A 22,261-nucleotide genomic window follows, 5' to 3' on the forward strand; every position below is an offset into this window, starting at 1 on the left:
GACCTGAAATTTATTTCGGCTCCCTGGAATTACCTATTTCACATCTGCCGTACTAGGATTTGGCCAGTGGCGTGGTGGTTAACCGCTTCTTACAAGGTCAGGCTTCTTTCTACCTGGGCTAGACTACTTCGAGAAACAAGCAACCAGCCCCAGGAACACCTGCGAAAACTACGACAGGCGACGAAGCGTAGAATAGAGTGAAGTGTAAACATTTGAGGCGTGAATAGGCCGAGAGATGTTTCCCTTCTTTGTTGTCCAATTTTTGACTGACTCTAGACCATCTGTGCACTGATTTGTGCCATTTTACATCACAAGGCTGACTGTAGGCAGATTGGCCCCCACATTTAGGCTAATGCGGATGTCAGCACAATGTGCCTGCATATCAAGCACTGCCCCTGATACTAACATGTAGGGGCTCACAACCCCTCCAAGCATATTAATAGGGTTGTTCCTGGGGACGAGTTGCCCAGCCGAACTCACGAACCTATTAGTCGGTCCATTTGACGTTCGACATGCACCGACCGAAACTGCGTTCCAGACTCAGGGGACAGGAATTCTCGGAAGAGCAAAAGCAGCCATTCGTCGAGCAATCACTACATCAGGATGAGGAAGATGGGCCAGATTTTGACACGGCGAGCGGTACAAGATCTGGATGCATTGCCGCCGTATCAACGGGCGTGATTCTCTCACTACTTTGCTTGATATCCGGTGTTTACCTCCTCAGTACCAACAAGGCAACACTCGGCGCTTCGGCCTCTATCTCTACTTCTGGAAGAGAAGCCATGGCCCTAGCGATCAACGTCATACTAGCACTCTGCACTGATGGTATGATGTTCGTGCATTCTGTCTCATTACGTTGGGCATTGTATCGCGAGGGACGCCTGGAGTTCAACACCAATATCCGTCTCTTCACCAGCTCCGAAAGATTCGGCCCGAACAAATGGTACATCAACCTAGTGGCCCTAACTTGCCTGGTGCTATCATACGCTTCTTCATCCGTTCTGCTGCTGTCCGACCAAGCCGTTGTGCTATCTGAGAATGAATCTCCATTAATGATTAACGGCACAGCTCTAGTAGCCTTGGGTCTAGGTCTCGCCGGCCAGGCCATCATCGCCGTATGGTGCCTAGTGTCCAGCTACAAGTTGATACCGACCTGGAGCTCCAACCCGCTCAACACCGCGTCGGCCGTGGTGCAGAATGGTGGCCTCGCTCACCGTCCCGGGAGATGTATGCTATCAGTTCACCAGCGACAAATGTCAAGCCAAGAGACATATCCTATGGATCGACAAGGAAATATGTTCCAATTACAGGGCGTGGTGCGATATATTCTCGTTCTACTGTGGTCACTCGCTCTTCTGGCCATCGCGTGGCCCATCGCCATCGCCGCTGTCTCCATGTCCATCGGCAACGCCAGTGCTGCTGGCCAAGCCTCTGAACCTTTATGCTGGAGAGCTGCATTCAAATGGAATAAAGACGCTCTTGCGTGCTCTCGGAACTATGTTACGCTGTCTATGTCCCCATATGCGAATGACCACAACCCTAATTCCGCAACGTTCTCGTACGGTGCCGAGGCTGTACTTTGCGTTCTCTTTGTCTGTCTTATCCAGGCTAGTCAGACCGTCTCATTGCACTGTTTGGAGCTGCTCGTCAGCTTGTCCAGAGATGAAGGCATTTGGCGACAAGCTTACAGTGAAACAAGAGAGGCTCCAGGGACACAGTTGGCCACGAATCCATTCCGCGCAGCTGTATCGAGTTGGGAGAACGCCGTTCTATTTATAGCCAAAGCGGTGCTGCATTGGATAATTGGTCAGAGCCTGATCCCTTCCGTTACCATGGAAGACTCCAAAGACATCGCCAAAGACATCGAATCATTGGCCTCCATCCCTGTCGAAGACCTGTCCGCTCATGTCGAACACCTGTCGCTCAAACGCGGATTCCAGTTTGATATGGTATACTCGCGGTTGATTATATACGCTACACTAGCCGTCCTCGTGGCCACTTTCGCGACATACCTGGCTCTCAGGCGACGGAGAGGCCGTCAGCCTGCCGCGCTGGGGCATCTGTCGACTCTTGTAGATCTCGTCGATGATTGGAAGACAGACCAGGGAGGCCGGATGTGGTGGGGGGATAAGACTCCCGAACTAGACGCCGGTCAGGTACGCCACGCCGGAACATGCTGGGATAAGACGGTGCTTGGCCCGATATGTACTACTGCTAGATATGCCGGTGGTTAACCTGAAGCGGTCATTTCGGCGTCGATTTGACAGGTCCTCGCATTCTCAACGTTACCGACTTGTAGGCCGTAGTCCGCTATACCGTAACATTTGCTTGCTATTGTCTCACAACGGATTAGGGTCGCAGTAGCAATAGACACAAGACAGGCAGTCAGTCTGCTAATGAAAATAACACCGCAGCTTTAGGGCAGAAGAAGTGAGGAAGATAAGATAACTAAGGTAGCTATAACCTGGAGAGGGCAGAAGGAGTGTACATCATAAGGAATCACTTCGAGAGACGCACTATGTACATGCATATACAATGAATAAAGAACTCAGTACTATCTTGGGCTTATATAAATAGAGAAAACATGCACTAGGAGCAATATGTCCTTAGCAGATAGGTTAAAAAAGGCCACATCAGCATAGCAGACTTGGCGGGTGCATAATAGAGAGCTTGAGGTGTCTTGAAGGCTCACATCACACACAGGGCGGCAAGGATCTAAGTCAACAACGCAAAACAAAGATGTAAAAAAAAAAAAAAAAAAAAAAAAAAAAACATACAACAGCCTAAGTATGGCGGTGCTCACCAGGCTCTATTTATTATCTTCTAGGCGCATGGCCGCCCTATTTAGTTGTCCTCCAGGGTCAATTCAGGCTGGCCCTCCTGAATATTTAATATCTAATCTACTATGGCAGAGCGCTTGGTGCTGGTCACCTTAGCACTAGCAAAAATATGAGATTAAGAGTCAGACTGAACATAACTTACTATTGCCATTTCATGCTGAATTGACACTACTTATCTACCTATTCTTTCTAGTTTCTTATATTTACTAACATATATATATTTATTACTACTATTAACAAACCCATAGTATAGCAAAGCACCGATAGCCTTATATATAGTAAATTACTTTAGTTATAACTCTAGGTTGCCCTGGTCACTTCCATTCCCAGCATCTTGACCTTGATGCTACAAATCAAACACCCAATGTTTGAAGCGAATGCCATGCGCCTCAGGAATCTACATACTACATCTCTGATTTCTTATTCCCTGCAAATTTATCGATAACGCTTTGTTTCTTCTTCCAGGTCTGGAGCTCCCACTCTCTGCCCTGTAGCAATATCATCACCTTCCTTCCCTTCCAATTTCATCATTTCTCTATTAATGTCACTAGCGTGGATTAAATGTCTTCAGGCCCAATAGTAGCGCTGAAACCTACAAAATGCTCCGACTATTCGCAAATTTGTGGCTAGATGACCCTTCAGCAAGCGATTTAGAGTCGCTCAACAGTGTTTTACCACTCATCCAAGATCTCGAACACAATCTTGCTCAAGGTCAGTACCCCTAGGTCGACATCTAACATCTATAATGAACTACCTGACCCTGGTCCAACCAGGGGTGACTTACATGAAAATAGGGGTACACGAGCCACCCGCTTGGGATATGGATGAGGCGTTCGAAGCCTATCGAGAAGAAGAAGACACTTGGTGGAAATCACACAATACTCGTCGATCTCTCGAGTACCTCGTCCGCCCATCAGGCCGTCTTGATGCTCCAGTTGCATGTCATTTGTACAATCCAACGTTTGTAGTAGATGATCCTTGTCTCGGTGAAACGGACGACCCGTCAAATCCATGCATTGCACAACTCCATCACGTTGGCTTTACCTCTGAAAATTGTTTCATGTTCGACCATTCGGCTCGGAGAGAAGACAGCAGGCATTGCAAAATTCTCTATCCCCCTGATCTTTGGGAAATCCACGACAGATTTGTGTTCATCTTGCGCTCCCACATGAAAGCTGTTGTGGAGATTTGCTGGGGAGCGAATGTACGGGAACGAATGCTCAGGCATCTTCAGAAAAACCTACGGATCTTACCCCTCTGGGGCCGTTACCAAGGTGTGGATCTGTACTTAGAGCTTGCAGATGATCAGGAATCCGTCAAGCGGTTCATTATCTTTGCCAACCACCCGCAATTCTTCATGTTCATGAAAGGGACCAACGTTCGGGCTCAAGCGTTTCGAACAGAGCAAGGAGGCAGACAGGATCTACTCTTGGAAGTAGCTTCTTTACTTGGGGGTATTACCATCAAGTCAGGCTTCTACAGGCTAAGTTCCGTACTGCTTCAACCATTCCGACCAGCAAAAGCAGTTCGAGAGCAGAGAGACGCCTGGAAAGGCAAGGCCTACGCTGAGCTCAAATCAGCCTTTCCAGGGACGATGGCTTTATTTACTTCAGTGGCGAGGCCGATTGGCCTATCTAAAGCCGACGACACTGAAGTATGGGACACCCAGCTGCCAGTGGTTGAACACACGCCGAAGACGACTGATGCCATAGCCAGTTTTGATCCTGCCAACGAGAAGTATATTGTAAGACGGCTCTCTTACAAGCCCCATCAGCCGCTACTTTTGGTTCTAATATTGCTTAGCAAGAAGCTCGTCTCCGAAAAGTTGCCCAGTTTTGGAGAGATCTACACGATCTAGCTGTTATGCTTACGCCTGGAGTATCCCTCGATCTTGCAGACAAGCACCAGTGTCAGCAGATAATTGCAACGATTGAATCATGTGAGGAGGAGCTTTATGCCTGGGATGAGCTCCCAAAGAGCTTACTTGAGATGATCCAAGCTCAAGAAGGCCTTCGGGTAGACCAGCGCCCAATAAATTCACGCAAAGCAGCTGAGACTGCTTATCGCCTTCTCCACTGTAAGGGCAATCCAGAATGTCTGAGTATTATTGGCCTTGCCTTCTCTATCCTGATTGCATACGGTTGGGCTATTCGTCGAACACCAAGGGCCAGCGTCCTGGATTTGATGGTCCTCGGAGCACCGCCCAGAGATATTGTGTCCCGAGTGTGTTCCGCCTGTGGAGGGAGAGTTTTGGACGACTCTACCGCGTATTACGCTATGAACAACCTCAATTATTACGTTGTGAGAAGTTCTAAAACTGGCTGCGGGCTCATTAACTGCAAAGGTGGTAATATCCTTCTCCACCCTCTGGCAAAAGGTCAAAACTACGTGCGTGCACTGACTGATACACTGGAGAGAATTCCGAATCCTCGCGTCCGCGGGGGTGCTCCATGGGAGAAGTACTTTCTTCGTCACGGTCAAAGTGAGCTTGGAGGTCTCCCAGCAACGGTTGAGGTTATATGCCAAAATAAAGGATGTGAAGGTACTCTGACGGATGACGCTCCAAGGTGGACCATTCATCCAGCACCAACAATCGTAGTCCGTCAATTTACATGTCCGAGTTGTCGGCGTAAAGGAAACTTCAAGCCTGTGGATAATTCTGTCCAACACATAACGAGCGAAAGCCTTAGTCGCACATGGAGCCGGTTCAAGCAGAAGGGGTGCGATCTGACACAATACCCACGACGAGCAGATGTGTACTTCTCGAACAGCCACATTACTATCCGAATCGCGCAGCTTGAGGAGATTAGAAGGCTCTCAAACCAAGATATCACAGAATGATCAACTGAGAGGGAACCTTCAGGTGGCTTGTCAACTTTCCTATACCGGACTCAATAGACACGCCACAGTCAAGCAATGAACGGGGGCTACCTTAGCCAACTTCCTTGGCAATGAACATGTCAATTACCGTAGCTAGTGCTCCATAAGAGTTCATCCAGCTCCAAGCACTCATTGTTGGTCAAGCATCTTGAGTGGAAGCAACGCGTAAGCTTTTGATGTAGACCTGCTAGGTGCTAGCAAGTTTATGGCAAGTCACCTCACTTTCTGATTACACTATGATTGATGCAACGCATGGAGTGGTAGTAAACATCAATATCCAAGCAGCCCGGTGCAGATCATTCTCCTTTATCAACAAAGATTATGTCAATAATGTGGTAACACAAGTGATGAAAGTGCAGTCATGACTAGAAGTACAACAAAAAGACACTTCTTTTTTGGGAAAAAAAAAAGGTCGTGCCCGGAATCGAACCAGGATTGCCAGAATCAGAATCTGGAGTGATGAACCATTACACTACACAACCTGATTTGTTGAAATGACCTAAAATATACTGCGACACAAACTAATTCCGTTTGTTCCCGTGTCCTGAGATGGCAGTTAGCAGTTGGCCCACACATTCGACCATCATCAATGGCACGAGTTTGACCGTCTCTTAGAACGATGCTCTCGATGACCCCTGCCTCCTCAAGTCACTAATTCTTGCAATCCATGTATTGAACGCTTGATTTCAGCGTAGTTGAAGCGGTTAAGAGACCGCTGCAGAGGTCTGTCGACTCTCAACTAGCAAACGGTTCAGGCTCTTCCCCACAAGTCGAACATTCTGACTTTGCCGATATGATCAGGTGCCTTGGAAGAGCACATAAATCTACCTACATTCATGTTCAGACATGATGACATATGATCTATGGACTCACAAATAATTTATGCGACCTTGTGATGTGTCATGTGGCTAATAACTACAACCTTAGCCTGAAAGTTGAATGGTAGTCATGGCCGATTTACTAGTAAGAATCAGCCATTCTCTGGGCAGCATTGGTTTAGAAGCTAGAGAGTGGAGCTTGTCGTTGGCCCGCTTCGTAGTGTCATATATGTCATTTTTAAAGATCTACGAAGACTTGTTCAACAAATGTCTAGCAACGATCCAAAGAGCAATCTACAATATCTGTCGTTCAAACCCTAGGGCTTATTGAACCTCAACACGAGAGATTTACGCTCTCTCCTTCATCATGCTAGGTGGGCCCTTATGAAGTACTGACTTGTACAAGGTATCAAACGAAGTCTCTATCATAGGCTTGTGATCTGACACCGGATCGACTGACGTGTATGCCAATGCTCTAGCCGGAATTTATAGGGTTTTCAGTATTAGGAGTTGGTCTCATCTGGCTAAATATAGCATTTGGATGTCTCAAGGGGGTTTCTTCGGCTCATGCCCGACCTCACGATTCAACAAACCTTCTCCTAAACCTCGAGTAGACTCCAACACATTCTTCCTTCGAGTTTCAATCAAGTTTCTTCTATATCAAGTCTAAATTTGCCAATGACTAACCAACTTAGGTTGTGTAGTGTAATGGTTCATCACTCCAGATTCTGATTCTGGCAATCCTGGTTCGATTCCGGGCACGACCTTTTTTCCTCATATGAGTGTTAACATCTTGCAATTTCAGCATTGTAAATTGTCCCTACAGCACCTCGTTGTCATTTCAACCTTTTTTTGTGTGACAAAGCTCTCCCTCCCACACAGGGTACATAGGTCTAGGCCACGACTACCGATGGCGAGGTAGTAATCTTGCTGACCTACTCGTTTAGGATGCAATAATGAGCACTTGTTTGCGGATGAGCCATACACGAACAGTATTCCTGTGAAGAGGAATTCCTGAATTGTAGGGATGAAACAATGTCCACCCTGCATCCAAAAAACGTTGGAAGACTAGAAAGCGATGAGAGCGCACGAAATGCATCTAGAGAACGCGCTGACAGGAATTGGACTATCTGCATTCAATACATACTTCTTTGATGATCTACTGGTATAAAGCTTCCGCCATATACGTACGTATTACAGGCTGGAGGTATGCTTAGCCAGATCGCTGGTAAGGAGATTCCACTTACTTCACAAGTGAGTCAACACACAGCAGAGCCCCGGGTGTCTTGGTCAGATTTCCATGTACACTCTCAACACTTTTCTTGTATCATGCCACGTACGACCTTGAGAGCTTTGTACCCAATCAGATAACCCATACTGTACATCACGCGGTCATATGAAAAATTTAGGTGAACTTGGTTAGTAGAACATTGGGAATTCATAACTTGAGTGCTAGGTGTGCTTAGCTATCTGCAGGTGCCAATAATTTTAACAGAAGAAAAAAGAGAGGTCGTGCCCGGAATCGAACCAGGATTGCCAGAATCAGAATCTGGAGTGATGAACCATTACACTACACAACCTGATTTGTTGAGGACAAACTCCAGGTCTTATGATTCATGAGGGTCTACCATCAGGGTTTTTGACAAACACAAAACATCTCTTTGAGGCTATCTGAGCAGGTGGGACACTTCCGGACCAGTGAAAAAGCCCTCAAAAAACTTCAACCAAGACAAAAAAAGGTCGTGCCCGGAATCGAACCAGGATTGCCAGAATCAGAATCTGGAGTGATGAACCATTACACTACACAACCTGGTGTGTTGAACAGCCGCGCGCTGATTGACTTCATATACCTATCCTGCACAAAAGAAAAGATCAAACTAAGCGAAGCTGGATTAGTGGCAGGTATTCCTGAATGCTCAATTCGACTACATCGAGTACGAGATAGGGATAGTAGCACGGTCAAGTGCCATTCAGTATCCAGCGGCATGATAAGGTAGCTAGATCCTATGTCTAGTTTGAAAAGGCAGCAAAGGAGCCCTAGGTTTGAAATCTGAAACGCAGAGCATTCGGTTCAGATCTATGCCAGATGGGAGTGCACAAAAAATTATAAATGACAAAGAAAAGGTCGTGCCCGGAATCGAACCAGGATTGCCAGAATCAGAATCTGGAGTGATGAACCATTACACTACACAACCTAACTTGTTGAGGAGATCATGTTTAAATGTTTTATAAGCCAATATAGCAGCCGCCGACCCCCGAATTTTTCCAGGCGCTTGGCTGATTCAATTATATATATCAGGTACAGGTAATAAAGGCTGGAGTGCTGTATTGCGATGCGGGTATAATTTCCTGATTAAGGTGGTAGCTTGATGCTAGGGAGATGCGCATCAGAAATTCTCATGAACTCTTCAAGTCATTGCCCCACCATCAAGGTAAAGATCAACTGTCCACCATTGATCACTTGGTGGTAGCAGTTCCTCTGCTCCTTCAGACAGTGCTGGCCATGAAGGCACTACACCTGCCCAATAGAAAATCAAGCAGGGGATATTAATTAGGTGGATTAGTTATCAGAGTGGTCATACTCACCCCTGCAGATATGAGAACCATCTCTAGGTACTACCTAGAGATGACAGCAGTGACATGGTTACAAACATCTAGTTATTAATAACAGTTGCAACTAAAAATTTACACAACCTTTCAACATTCTTGGGATCCAGTCCTTAAGATATGGATGGATGGGCAACTATCTGGTTAATATAAACTTTTACAGTACCCTTATACTTTAAGTTCCGCTCTCAAGTAAGCTAGAGTTCAGTGTCTGTCAACAAACTCCTATCCATAACAGCTGCTACAAATGGATAAGAAAGATCCATACCCAGAAGGATGGGACTGGTATGCCTTATATAATGAAAGTGTTGCTATTGAAGAGCGTCCATTCATATAGCTGATTAAGCAATATACATATAGAAAAGGCATGCCCAAATCCTTAATTGGAGTTGCTCCAGGGGCGAGCAAATAACTCTACCACCATGGAGTACACTGAGTTATGCAACTCGAGGACTAGTCTAGGTTGAAGCTCTGATGATTTTTTGTCGACTGCAGTCTAAACAAGTTTGGTACAAAACAGGATTAGCGCAGCTTGGTATCTATGTACCGGCCGGGTTACTACTCCATGATGTTTTGAGCTTCAAAAAGACCATCTTGGATACCAAATGTCTTGTGCAAACAAGAGAAAACTGCATTGCCTCCGTTCCTCTCTGCACACTGTATTCAGACAAGTGGAGGCTTAGAATAAGGGGGTTGGTCTTCTTTTATAGTTTATAAAATCATGCCCATTGTACTCCGTATGCTTAAAGGGAAGATGTTTTTGCGCAGTACTCTGTAGATAGATTGAACCTGCTAGATGATAATTGAGGACATGTCAGTAGGAACAGGGGTTGGGTGGGGTACTAAGTAAGGAATATTCAGGTTCAGGTGGTTTAGGTGAAGAGGGCGAGAACAGGGCGGCAAGGGCGCTACTACCAACCCACCAAATCTTAAAAAAAGTGGGTGAGCAAAAAACATACAACAGCCGGGATTCGCTGGTGGTCACCCACCCAACTACTAACCGGCCGGCGTGTGGCTTAAGTACGGCTGAGCGGACGGGAAGCCCTGTTTTCCACACCCTATGGTCGTATGTGCTATGAGTTGGTCTGCAATAAATTATAGGCATATTGTCTTACACATTAAAGTCTGTTTTAAAGCGGCGTCTCGGCACCTCCACGGTTCATTTATCCTTCTGTCATTTTATTTCTCACGGCCCACCTGCAAACATCGCCTTTGGGAAGGGCAATAATGGAGGCAAGGATGGAATCCACTGACATCAGAAGCAGCAGTGCACAAGCTCTAGCTTTGTGAGAGCAGTGGAGGCAAAGAGCCACGCCCTAGCTATAAACTAATGCAATGCGGGGTAACAAGATAATAATCAACAACATTTTGACACATGAAAATACCCCTCTATCTTGCCTTGTATTCAAGCAGCATCTGTCTAGACCTATCCCCCTTGCGTCTAAGATGCATATCTGCTGGGACAACCAGGCGAGGCTTCTGTAGATGCTGTCCAGTGTAACATGCATTTATGATATCCTGTCTGAAATTATATACAAATGCTAGCCTGCAGGCATAACTTGCAGGGCTTAGAGTGCAGTATGCACTTGCTGTCCTTCTGACCAAGACAACAAAGCTCTCTCTGTGAGTTCGCGTCTGCCGATCTTTCGTTCCAATGTAAACCGGTTGAGACCCGCAGTTGGAATCAAGGTCCATGCAAGACCTCATGCAAGTGCTCTCCGCGATAGCTCTAATGGCGTACGGCCACAGTCATGTGTTCTACCAACCATCGAAATCGAGTTCGATGCCTGGATACGTGTCGAAGCTCACCTGACTACTCCTGGATAGGTCAAAGAATGCGCATCTTCTTGGGCCACATGTGGGTCTTCCTTGCATTAGCATATGATTCTAGTTTTCAAAGTCGAACGTATCTACAGGCATCTGAACGTAGTGCGCCATAGAACCTGCGCTCGAATGGGTCTTTTGCAAACAATTGCTCTGATGTGAAATGATTAGCGACTGGCTCTCGCTACTCAATGCCATCTCCAGCGGGCTTGCCTCTCGGACGGAAGCGTGGAGGGCTCGTCGGTGTAGTAGGACTACAATCTACAACATGAGCCATCAGCAGAGCCCATATTCGACTCCAAAGGAGCAAAGAGGTTTTGAAAGTCTCAGATAATTGAGAGTAAGCATCTATTGTGCAAATACAGACTACATAAACCGATAGGCATCTCTTTGTGTCCATGAAAACCCGTCTATGCTTGAATGTCGAGTGCGATGCACGAGCCCCGGCCGAGTCAGAAATTTGGGGTATTCGAAATAAAGTGTGAAGATCAGACCCATGGCGGAAGAGCTATGCCCATACGCCCGAGTCCCATCGAAAGGAAAGATGCAGTCTTGCAAGTGGGGTCCTGACCACCGCTTCGAGCAAGAAAACTTCTCATAAATTGGAAAGGCGAAAGAAAGGAACCCAATCCAGTGGCTCCCTAACGACCAGGCGTTTGCTGTCATAACTTCGTGTGGGAAAAAACAATCGAGTTGGATGCAGAACATCTAAAGTCGGTTTAAGCTTCTTCGATCTCCCCAAGGCACTTTTCGAACTCGATCCAGTCCTTCATGATCACCTTAGCACCGAGTTCCTTCAGACGCTGGGACATCTCAAGCTTCTTGTCATCACCAGGGTAGCTGCCGACGTAACCAATGACGGGGATACCGGCGCGGATGGCACTCAAAGCACCAGACTTGCTGTCCTCAATGGCAACCACTTCTTCGGGCTTCTTCTTGCACACCTCAAGGGCATGTAGGTAGATAGCAGGATCAGGCTTGGAAGTGGGCTTGGGAAGGGAGCTAGCAGCGCTGAAGATGCGGTTGTCATCGAAGTATATGTCCTGTCCAACCTTCTTGATGGAGGCTTTGACACGGCGCAGGGCGGAGGAGGAGACGACAGCAAGGTCATACTTCTTGGACTCGAAGATCTTCTTCAGCTGCTCGTTGGCACCAACGCAAGGCTGTGCTTTTTTGTTGAGCTTGCCGATGACCTCATCCTCTTCCTTTATCACGTACTCCTCAAGCTCTTCCTTGGACATCTCGAACTTGTACTTGGCTTGAAGAGAAATCATCATCCCGCGGAAGTTCTGACCAACGAAGTCCTGAATCAGCTGCCCACCGGTATAGCGATCAGGGATGTTGCGCTTCTCAAGAATCTCGTTAGCAAGATCCGCGCATGCTTCGAAGGCCAGCTCTTCCGACAGGACAAGGGTATTGTCACAGTCGAAGAAGATTCCCGTGATCTGCAGCAATGGTAGCGCGGTCAGCAACTCTGTAGATCCATGATTTCATGCAAGGTAGAGAACAACAGAAGACTAACCTTAGGCATGGTGACAGCTGAGCTAAGAGACTTTTTGGTCTAGAAGGTTGTAGGGAATCGTATCAGAATATATGGATAGTTGAGGTTTTGCACGAAGTCTGCTTGAGGAGAGATGAAGTGAGATGAAGTGGGTAAAGTAGCCGTAAAGAAAGTCAAATGGGAGCTGTTTGGGTTAAGTGGGAAGGGAACGAATCGTTGGAGTGGATTGGACCGGGATAAAGTAGGACGCAAGTGGCAAACATCAACGGGCTGCCCACAATCTTTAAGTAGTTTTGGAAAGAGAGCTTTCGAAGGACAGTGAATACTAAGCTGGGAAGGCAGTGACCCCCATTCAATCCACCGGCGATTCCAAAGGGGATGAAATCAACAGAAACCCATGTCTGTTTCCAAAGTATTCACCTATCAGAGCTCGATTTTCCACTATGATACTATCCGGGCAGGAGCGGGACTGGTGGGGTTCCTGAGACCTGAGGTCATACCATGACGTTACTTCGGCTGCTGCGACTGAACATGTTGAATAATGATAATAATAATATGGAGGCTGGCCCTGATCGCGCCGAGGGACGGGGGCCATCGTGGGCTTTGCTCACTGGTTCAGACGCTAGAGGCGGTCTGCTAAGCCTACGAAAGCAAGCACCCGCTGCCATTCTCGTTTCAGTAACGCTCAGTTTCTTCGTTCTCCTCTACTTAACTCGATTTAATTTAATGATTCCTATGGATGGAAAGGCACGGAAAGCCACTGAGCCAAATCGAATAGATCCGAGTCCCAGTTGCCTCAGATACATCGCCTGAGGCTATTCAGACTTTCGTGGCTTGCCATAGTGGGGCTTTCCAAACCCATTGTTTCCCTTTCTTTCTTTATGTCCTTTCGATGGCTTTCTGACAGCTCTTCGATCATAAAGTCTGATATTCAATATTGTAGCCCCTCCTTACCTTAAAAGAAAAGAGATAAAAGAAAGAAAGAGGGGTGGGGGAAGCTGAAATCTCTCTAGTATAAACTCAATTGGGAGAAGGATGGGAAGACAAAGTTAGTGATTTTACATCAAGAGTGCTTCTATCTGCAGGCGCATAACTGGGGTGCCTCACAATATACATGATTCATGCGAGGGGCTCAAATCGGTCAAGACATCCCAGGGTCAAAGACCCAAGCACTGCACCCCACTGTGAGATGAAGTTCAAGAGAGTGTAGCCGGTTATACTTATGGAAAGCTCGTCCACGAATAAGCTGATTACGTTGATCTTCTGTTACGCTTTACTTTGTTTGGTCTGGCCATGTTGAAATAACTCGGGCCTTCCCATGCCTGTCATTATCGTAACTCGCACGCCCCGCAGACCTTCGAGTTTGATCGTTCAACGGGTTGGGCGGGTAGCACACCGTCTTGCTCACCACATAGGTACTTGGGCCCCTAAGCTATAGAATAGTAGGTAAGCCTAAGGTACCCAAGATACTTTAATACCTAAGGTAGGTAGGTAGGTATTATCATTGTTCTGGCGTGGGTTTATATAGAACAAGCCACTCAAGCAGTCGGACAAAAAGAATTAGTCTCTCGACCCGACAGGAATTCCTTCGATGCTAATTGGCTCATTCCTGCACAGCGAACTTAACCATCCAATCAGTCAGGTTAGGTGCGTCCTCTTCTAATCCACACATTGATGTGGGATGTACCTCTCTTGCGGTACATATCTCAGTTTCGCTTGTTATATTCTGAAGTATTATCCTGGGGTCCTCATTATTGGCGCCCCTTGCCATTTATCAAAACCCGTACGCTCTGCTTCATCCCTGTAAGTTTCTGTCTGCATTTCGCTTCCCGGAAATGGAGTCAATGTCAGAGAACACGGGAGGTCGTTCCGACCAATTTCCTGTGTCCGTCTCATCGCTTCATTTCCCCTCCGCAGCACAATCAATTTCTCAGACTTTGTCGTCGCTTCGTCGATCAGCGCTGTCTATTTCCAACCGCCTTCGGTCAATTGAATCCGATGCTGCCTTCGTTGCAGAGGTTGCCGAGCACTACGGCTTGCCTCTAGTCGCTAACGAAAGGTGCGGGAGTTGGTATATTTCGCCGGACATCAAAGCTGGTAGCGCCTATTTCAAGAGCACGGACGGCCATACCGGTCAGTGGGATTTTAGTTTCCGTAGACTGAACCTACAAATATTACCACTTGCTCGGCAACATGGGGGGTGAGTGAGCATTACCTATCGTTGTTATCGCCCCTGCTGATGCTTGGGCTGGCGTTGACTAAACTGCCAATAATCACTGCAGATGTATTATTGTGGATTCAACACGTCGGGGTAAATGTAAGTTTGCTTCTGAATTTCCTGTTCAGTGCGCAGCCTGGCCTTACAAGGCGCAGTGATGCCCGATGCCTTGTCTAAGACTGTTCCAATATGGTGCGCCGTCATGAATCGAGCACTTTTCCCATCCGATGCTGCATATCATGCAGTACAGCTTCCGCCGAATTATCTAGGCGCCTCGGAGGAATCGCAGATTGAACGCCGGATTGATGGTTTCGTGAAATCGCTCAAGGTATTCTTTTCCGTCTACCATAACTATACTCTTTTAAGCCCAGCAGCTTTAGACTGACTGAAGGCCCAGGATCTCAAACTTGACTTGGATGATCTCAGGCAGCAACTTGGAAAGCCTATTCGGGTGGCATGGGCCAATCGGTCTTATTTTTATCCTACCGATCTGCACAAAGGACCCGGCTACAACCTTTTCGTTCTCTGCTCTGCGTCCAAACGAGTTCACGGAGCAGAAATTTCGGAGGGTGGCTACATTCAAGGCGCAGGGGATGACAGTGAGGGCTGGGCCCAGGGGTTGACTCCGCCAGTCTTCTGGGCCCACAAAGCGACTCTCCTGGATACGCCCGAGGAGGATTTGCCCGAACTGGTCGAAGAACTAGTGAAAGAGCATCGAGGTCAGGATACTGCTGAACAAGCCTCATTGGTTGCGCCTACTCGGAATCTTTATATCAGTCAAACGAACGCCAGTGTCAACGACAGTGGTCTCTATGACCTCGTAATTGATTGCAATGGCAGACGTGAGTCATCGGAAGGGGACCCAAAGCGGCTCAACCTTGGATGTAGGTCGTCAAAATTGGGAAGCCGCGACTTGAGACAGGAGCTCGATAAGGTTCGAGCTTTTGTCAGTTCCCAGCTCGCCACCGATCCTTCACAATCACTACTAGTTACCTGTGAAACTGGTAAAGATCTCTCCGCTGGTGCTCTGCTTGCTATCATATGTCTATTCTACAATGATGATGGTATGCCATCCTTCCATACACCCACTTGCTCTCCCTATTCTTCTTTCACCACCTCGTTTTCTCGTCCTTTCCCTTGTTCTAACGGTTCTTAGGATCGTTCACAACGTCCCCGGCCAGGCGATCAATAGACAAGCAATTCATACGGCAACGTCTTGCCTGGATAGTGTCATCAAATCATGATGCGAACCCGTCGCGCCCTACACTTCAATCCGTCAATGCATTTCTGATGGAACGACCGGATTATTAAGACTAACAGATTGCATCTTATCATTAAATCCGGGCGTGGAACGCTACATATCATACAGGATCATTCTATCTACTCATTGTCGACGGCCTCCACGATAGCTCCAGCGCTTCCTTGGTCGAGGGCATTCAATACAGCCATATCCTCCTCGGTAATCTCAAAATCGAACACGTTGGCATTAGCCACAATCCGCTCGGGCGTGTCACTCTTGGGCAACGGAACCCATCCTTTCTGCAGCGCGTAGCGTATCAAAATCTGTGCGGTCGTCCTTTCGTACTTCGTGGCGACGTCGACTAGCGTCGGGTCGTTGGCCTTATAGTTTCGCACGAGCGGGGAATATGCTTCCACGACAATGCCGTTCCTCTTGCAATATGCATCAATGACTCGCTGTTGGCACCAGGGATGAAGCTAAAGAGCGCATAAGGTCAGTATACCTCAGGCGCTGGCCATAAACGAATCTACTTGAAAGAGCTTGTCGACCATAGAGCTTACCTCAATCTGATTTACGTGCGGCGGCCAGACCTTTGCATATGCCTTCATCTCCTCGATGTGCTTCACCCCAAAGTTGCTCACACCGATGCTCTTCGTCTTGCCTTCCTCCAGAAGCCTCTCCAAGGCCTGCCAGAGCTCTTTCCGACCGGACGAACCGGAGCTTGAGCTATGAATGAGGAACAAATCCACGTATCCATCCTGACCGCCAATTTTCTCGACGCTTTCTAGTAGCTTCTGGTACGTAGCTTCGGGGGACCCTGCTGGGCTCAGAATTTTCGTAGTAACGAAGATGTCGCTGCGAGGGATGCCGCACTTGCGAAGAGCTTCCCCGACCTCCTTCTCGTTTCCGTAAAACTGGGCAGTATCAATGTGTCGGTATCCCGCTTCAAGGGCCTTCAGTGATGACTGGACACATTGGCCGGTGGGAGAGCGGTAGACACCGAATCCAAGGCGGGGGATTTTGACCTCGGAATTGGGAAGAGGCAGTAAGTCCGTGATGGCGAGTTTCGAAGACATTGTGTTCGTGTATCGACGGGAGTCAATTGATGATGGTGACCGAGGGACTGCGCTCGAATATATTCAGTTTCTGAAGCATATAAGTTGGCCAGAAGAATGACTCGATGGACATGGAGCGGGGAGAGGAAGATTTGGTAGGCGCTTCTGGTTGGTGTCCAGCCCCTCCAACTTGCCCCGCCGTCGGTCTTGGTGCAAATGATATCATTTCCTATGCTTCTCAGGTGATTACCCATTATTTATTATTGCCGATTGAACTAGGCACTTCTGCTTGCAGATGTATATTATTTTCTCCCTAGCGTGACTGCATCCTCGTCTTCCTCCTGTCTTAAGGTACACTTCACCTCTAGATATGAAACTTGGTCCTCCGGAAGGTACTCTAAGCCCTGATATCCCTTGGGCTCGAGAGGTACTCGAGTATGTAGATCGGGTGTCCAGACTCCACCCTGGTTGTCATATACTTGGATCAATGCGAACCTTTGTAACCGCATCAATCAAGACGACCACATGAGTTGAGGAATGTGGCATTAATGTTTGGGTCATTCCCTGTAAAGAGCAAGCTCACGCTGCAAGGTCCCAAATGTTCTTTCTCCATTCTATCTAGATGGTACTTAGGTGTGGTCTCGCTAGGGCCGATTAGGACCGAGTGGATATGTGAAGAACAGCATGCTGCCATATCCTGGGTCGTGTTTGCTGGGATCGAGGATGAGAGGTAATCAGTGTCTCCCGTGTAGAGAGCACACCTTCTGAGCTTCGCAACATGTAAGCAAACATTGATGTCGGAGTTTTCTATATATCATATAGCTCACCTATGAAAGAGATGAGAACCGGCGCAACTTGATTAGTTCAATATCAATCAATGAGGTAACGAGAGAAACAAATTAGGGAATCTCGAGAGACTATAGGGAGACTCAAGAGATGATACTAGAGGAGAGAGATAGCAATGGATGAGAGCGAAGGAGAACATGAATGAAAGGAAGTAGAAAGGACACAAAGACGCCATATATATGCCTTGTGGACTAGTTGATTCACAGCTCCTGAATATTGATATTCAATACTCCCTTCTATCAGCACAGTTTGTGTGAAGAGTCATAGTATACTCACAGGAAACGCTTTATAAACAACAGGGTAATATGATGATCTAAAATAGAAGATCTGAATGAGACTGTCTTGCTTAAAGGCTACCTCCAGAATAATACTATATTGTGGTCTATCACAATGATATAGAATGAATCACTATACTACTTGATATAAAATATGAAGGAGAGTAATATTAAATAATGTTCACCATTTGAGCACCTAGTTAAATCTCTACATATGCTAATCACTAATAGGTAACAAACAGGGATCTGAGAGGTAACTGACCTGGCCTAAAGAGCCTGTCAACCGCGTGAAAATACCATATAAATTAATTTAGCCATCATCAAAAGTATTCCTCTACTATATAAGGATATTCTTTATTAATTAAGCGCTCCAGAATGCTCAGATTAGGATATTTGAGCAGCTTGGATGCGCGGTTTAGTAGTTCAGACCCCTACACATCACCTATTCATGAAATAACTGCTTTATGTTTGACAGAACCCATAACAGTGAGGAACCTTGGAAATCTTTCAACCATGGTGGTTGCTGTGGGGCCCGAGGGGATGGGTTTGTTGACAGTCAAGTATCTAGGATAGATAATCCTCCGGGTTGCAGCCAGAGGGGTGCAGACACGAGCCTCTGGAGAACTGAGGGCGGTGTTTAGTCTTCTATTATACTGACTGTCCAATTGTGTGTCAAAGGTTCACATCTCAGTCAAAGCTTCTATCTAGGCTGTTCTGATCTCCATCGATGCCGAATCCAGCCACCTTCAAATCGGTCTGTCGTGAAGATCTTGCCCTTTCCATCCCAGGCTAGTTTATCGGGGAGCGGGTATCCCTCCTACAGGTTAGGTACCTTTAGGTACTTCCCCAATCTATTTTCGATTCATTATCGTCTGTTCTTGACACTGACAGGCTCAAGGAAGGACAAAAAGAAAAAAGACCTCCCATAGAACCGACGGCCCTGGATGTACTCGATTCTTTCGATCACTCATCATGTTGACTGTTGAAAAGTCCTGGGTTAATGTACAGCAGAAAACTTTTACTAAATGGTTGGTATATCCTCCGATCCCCCCCTCACTGGTCATTTGTTATTGTTTGAGAGACGGTGGTGCCCCTCGTTCGCTGGATAGTTTTTCTTGATCGCGATCTGTCCACTTTCCAACGCGCTTTATTTCGGCGTCGAACTTGCCCTGGCTGACACTCTCCTGTCCCCGTAGGCTTAATGACAAGATCAAGGTTCGAGGCATCTTGATCGATGACCTTGTGACCGACCTCTCCGATGGCGTGAGTTTCCTCCTACCTCCGGATAGTCGATTATTCTGAGAATCCAGACACTGATCGGCCAACTCTCCTAGGTTATCCTCATCCACTTGCTCGAAATCCTCGGCGGAGAATCCCTCGGCCGTTATGCTTCCAAGCCCAAGCTTCGCGTGCAAAAGTTCGAGAATGTCAACAAGAGTCTCGACTTCATCAGAGGGAGGCGGATCCAGATGACGAATATCGGAGCGGAGGATATTGTTGATGGCAATCGGAAGATTATCCTGGGTTTGATATGGACGCTCATCCTGAGATTCACTATCAGCGACATCAACGCGGAGGGCATGACTGCTAAGGAGGGTCTTCTGCTTTGGTGTCAGAGAAAGACCGCTTGCTACGAGGGTGTAGAAGTCCGCGACTTCTCGACCAGCTGGAATGACGGTCTTGCTTTCTGTGCTCTCCTCGATATCCACCGACCGGATCTGATCGATTTCGACGCCCTGGACAAGAATGATCACCGCGGGAATATGAAGCTAGCGTTCGATATTGCGACAAATGAAATCGGCATTCCCGATTTGCTCGATGTGGATGACGTCTGTGACGTTGCAAAACCCGACGAACGGTCGCTGATGACTTATATCGCCTACTGGTTCCATGCCTTCTCCCAACTGGAAAGGGTGGAAAATGCGGGTCGGCGAGTTGAGAAATTCATCAACAATATGCATGGTGCCTGGGAGATGCAGAACTCATACGAGCGGAGGATGAAAGAACTCTTGCGTCTGATTAGAGCTCAGCGCGAAGCATGGAAGAATGCATCGTTCGAGGGAACTTACAAAGACGCCAAAGAACAAGCTCGCCAGTTCTCCTTATACAAGAGAAACGAGAAACGACGATGGGTCGCCGAGAAATCAGACCTTGCTGCTCTACTTGGCAATATCAAGACTAAACTCAGCACCTATCGGCTTCGTCCGTACGATCCGCCGGAAGAACTACGCCTCGAAGTCTGTGACCAGGAATGGGAGCTATTGACTCGTGATGAGCACGAGCGGAGCCAGCTCATCAACGAGACCATTCGGGACATCAAGAACGCTCTACGCCGATCCTTCGCGGACAAGGCTAATGACTTTGCACTCACACTGAAGACCTTGTCGCTTGCTATTTCTGGTCTTGACGGCGATGTAGAGGACCAATTAGAGCATGTCAAGAGACTCAATGACAATCTTCCTCCACTCGACGCTTTCTTAGAAACCATTGCGGAACTGGACGAACAGTGCGTCGAAGCGAATATTGAGGAGAACGACTTCACAACATATACCTTAGATGAACTCTCTTACGAGCTGAGCTTAGTCAAATCAAGTATCTCCAAGAAGCTCGCGTTCCTCGAGAACCAGCTAGTTGCCCGCAATATGACCAACCTGACTCCGATCCAATTGGAAGAGTTCGAATCTGTCTTTAGACACTTTGACCGTGATTCATCGAATACACTCCATGAGCTTGAGTTCTCTGCGGCGCTCGCAAGTCTTGGGCTCGTATACGACGAGGAAGAAATGCACCAGGTCTACGTCGAAACTTGCGGGCCGGCCAGGCTATCGCAGAATGCTGGCGTCAGCTTTGAGCAGTTCATCCACTTCATGGTCAGCGTGACGGAAGATCAGCATACTGCAGAGCAGGTCTTTCAAAGCTTTCGCGAAGTTGCGGACGGCAAGGTATGTACCTCCACAACCTGAGGGTTCTCGCAGCAGTTGCTAAGAAATCCTTGCTAACTGATCTTTTTGCAGCCTTATGTCACAGAACTCGACCTCCGCCACTCCCTCATTCCAGATGAAGTCATTGAGCACCTTGTTCAGACGATGCCGCTACATCAAGGCCCAGATCTTCTGGAAGATCGCGACCTTCCCAAGTATGACTATATTAGCTTTATGGAAAAGATGATGGAGCATAACAACAAGAACAAAGATAGCTCTTCTGTCAACGGCGACCACTAAATTAGATGCATAGCGATTTCCGTTTCACATTGCCTTTACTTTTGCCTTCAATCCCTTTCACTTGGTTTTCCTTGTGGGTTGTTACTGGAGTTTGGCGGAGCGAAAGGGGTCTTGGTCTTTCGATGAGTGACAGTCTCAACCATGCATACAGGACTTGATGCATTGATTTTTGTCTGTTTCTCTTCTTGTCTTGCATGATCATTATTCTCTTTCGTCGTGCATCCTGCGTTTTCACGTTCTTGTTTGAGATGTGCGCGACCTTGCCATGTATACCACCATTCAAGTTGAAGTAAAGTAATCGATGAGTAGAAATACTCCTGCTAAGTACTCTCCTCTTCTGACGATTAACCGGCTTGGATCAAGTGTAAGTTTCGTAAAATAGCATCTGGTGTACGTCGACTGAAACACCTTCGAAAGCAGCGCCCCCACAGGAGTAGGATCAGCATAATGAGTTTGCCCCGAACTTCTTCATATATCATTATCGTCTGGTCTTTCCTTTTCTGCTCTTGACAATTTGAGGCTTACAATCCCTCGATTCGTCCTTGACTTGGGTTATCGGTGCATCTCATCCATGCTGTTGAAATCTCAACTTTGCGCGTTGAGTATACTACTTTAGAATCACATGACCTAGGCTTATTTCTGGTCTCAGTCGCAGCTCAATCTTCTGATACAACAACCAACAACCTCTCCTCAGAACCAATTTACAAACATCTTTCACCTATTGCTTCCGGCATATTATCCAACCTCTATTGTCCAGCTTTTCATAGCCTGATCTTCCCCCGGGTCCAAGATGGACCGTAGTCTCGATGAGATCATTGCCGAGCGCCCTGTAAGGCCTCCAGTACTCTTTTTCAGCTTGCACTCACCGAAGAAGCTTCACTTGTTTACTAACATGAAAAATTGTATAGCAGAAACAGAACAGAGGTCGCCGTCCTC

General features: G+C 47.2%; 6 protein-coding genes and 6 non-coding genes across 12 annotated transcripts; 5 read left to right on the forward strand and 7 right to left on the reverse strand.

The window, feature by feature from the left end:
• Window positions 1-512: 512 nt before the first annotated feature.
• On the forward strand, window positions 513-2,234 carry ALT_6655 (uncharacterized protein; the record flags this gene model as incomplete). The annotated part of the gene is made up of 1 exon (XM_089600109.1): window positions 513-2,234. The coding sequence occupies one exon, from the start codon at window positions 513-515 to the stop codon at window positions 2,232-2,234; it is 1,722 nt and encodes a 573-aa protein (XP_089455571.1).
• A 1,205-nt stretch (window positions 2,235-3,439) lies between these two features.
• Window positions 3,440-5,681, forward strand: ALT_6656 (uncharacterized protein; the record flags this gene model as incomplete). The annotated part of the gene is made up of 4 exons (XM_089600110.1): window positions 3,440-3,551; window positions 3,614-4,584; window positions 4,644-5,322; window positions 5,593-5,681. 4 exons carry the CDS (start codon window positions 3,440-3,442, stop codon window positions 5,679-5,681), a joined length of 1,851 nt encoding a protein of 616 aa, XP_089455572.1.
• Window positions 5,682-6,129: 448 nt separating this feature from the next.
• ALT_t120 lies at window positions 6,130-6,202 on the reverse strand. Its single transcript has one exon. It is a non-coding gene; the product is annotated as a tRNA-Gln (tRNA).
• Window positions 6,203-7,232: 1,030 nt separating this feature from the next.
• ALT_t121 lies at window positions 7,233-7,305 on the forward strand. The gene has a single exon. It is a non-coding gene; the product is annotated as a tRNA-Gln (tRNA).
• A 740-nt stretch (window positions 7,306-8,045) lies between these two features.
• Window positions 8,046-8,118, reverse strand: ALT_t122. The gene has a single exon. It is a non-coding gene; the product is annotated as a tRNA-Gln (tRNA).
• Window positions 8,119-8,275: 157 nt separating this feature from the next.
• ALT_t123 lies at window positions 8,276-8,348 on the reverse strand. Its single transcript has one exon. It is a non-coding gene; the product is annotated as a tRNA-Gln (tRNA).
• Window positions 8,349-8,660: 312 nt separating this feature from the next.
• Window positions 8,661-8,733, reverse strand: ALT_t124. The gene has a single exon. It is a non-coding gene; the product is annotated as a tRNA-Gln (tRNA).
• A 1,364-nt stretch (window positions 8,734-10,097) lies between these two features.
• Window positions 10,098-10,213, reverse strand: ALT_r073. Its single transcript, XR_004500609.1, has one exon. It is a non-coding gene; the product is annotated as an 8S ribosomal RNA (ribosomal RNA).
• A 1,475-nt stretch (window positions 10,214-11,688) lies between these two features.
• On the reverse strand, window positions 11,689-12,500 carry ALT_6657 (HAD family hydrolase; the record flags this gene model as incomplete). The annotated part of the gene is made up of 2 exons (XM_033563220.1): window positions 11,689-12,414; window positions 12,492-12,500. The coding sequence occupies 2 exons, from the start codon at window positions 12,498-12,500 to the stop codon at window positions 11,689-11,691; spliced, it is 735 nt and encodes a 244-aa protein (XP_033419111.1).
• A 1,805-nt stretch (window positions 12,501-14,305) lies between these two features.
• Window positions 14,306-15,999, forward strand: ALT_6658 (initiator tRNA phosphoribosyl transferase family protein; the record flags this gene model as incomplete). Its single annotated transcript, XM_089600111.1, has 4 exons — window positions 14,306-14,603; window positions 14,817-15,016; window positions 15,086-15,752; window positions 15,845-15,999. 4 exons carry the CDS (start codon window positions 14,306-14,308, stop codon window positions 15,997-15,999), a joined length of 1,320 nt encoding a protein of 439 aa, XP_089455573.1.
• A 69-nt stretch (window positions 16,000-16,068) lies between these two features.
• On the reverse strand, window positions 16,069-17,004 carry ALT_6659 (aldo/keto reductase family protein; the record flags this gene model as incomplete). The annotated part of the gene is made up of 2 exons (XM_033563218.1): window positions 16,069-16,404; window positions 16,489-17,004. 2 exons carry the CDS (start codon window positions 17,002-17,004, stop codon window positions 16,069-16,071), a joined length of 852 nt encoding a protein of 283 aa, XP_033419109.1.
• A 2,072-nt stretch (window positions 17,005-19,076) lies between these two features.
• ALT_6660 (alpha-actinin, sarcomeric (f-actin cross linking protein)) lies at window positions 19,077-21,325 on the forward strand (the record flags this gene model as incomplete). The annotated part of the gene is made up of 4 exons (XM_033563217.2): window positions 19,077-19,132; window positions 19,301-19,367; window positions 19,439-21,046; window positions 21,119-21,325. The coding sequence occupies 4 exons, from the start codon at window positions 19,077-19,079 to the stop codon at window positions 21,323-21,325; spliced, it is 1,938 nt and encodes a 645-aa protein (XP_033419108.1).
• Window positions 21,326-22,261: the final 936 nt, after the last annotated feature.

This window comes from Aspergillus lentulus, assembly GCF_001445615.1.
Source record: "Aspergillus lentulus DNA, contig: Alt12, strain: IFM 54703, whole genome shotgun sequence".
Lineage (NCBI taxonomy): Eukaryota > Fungi > Ascomycota > Eurotiomycetes > Eurotiales > Aspergillaceae > Aspergillus > Aspergillus lentulus.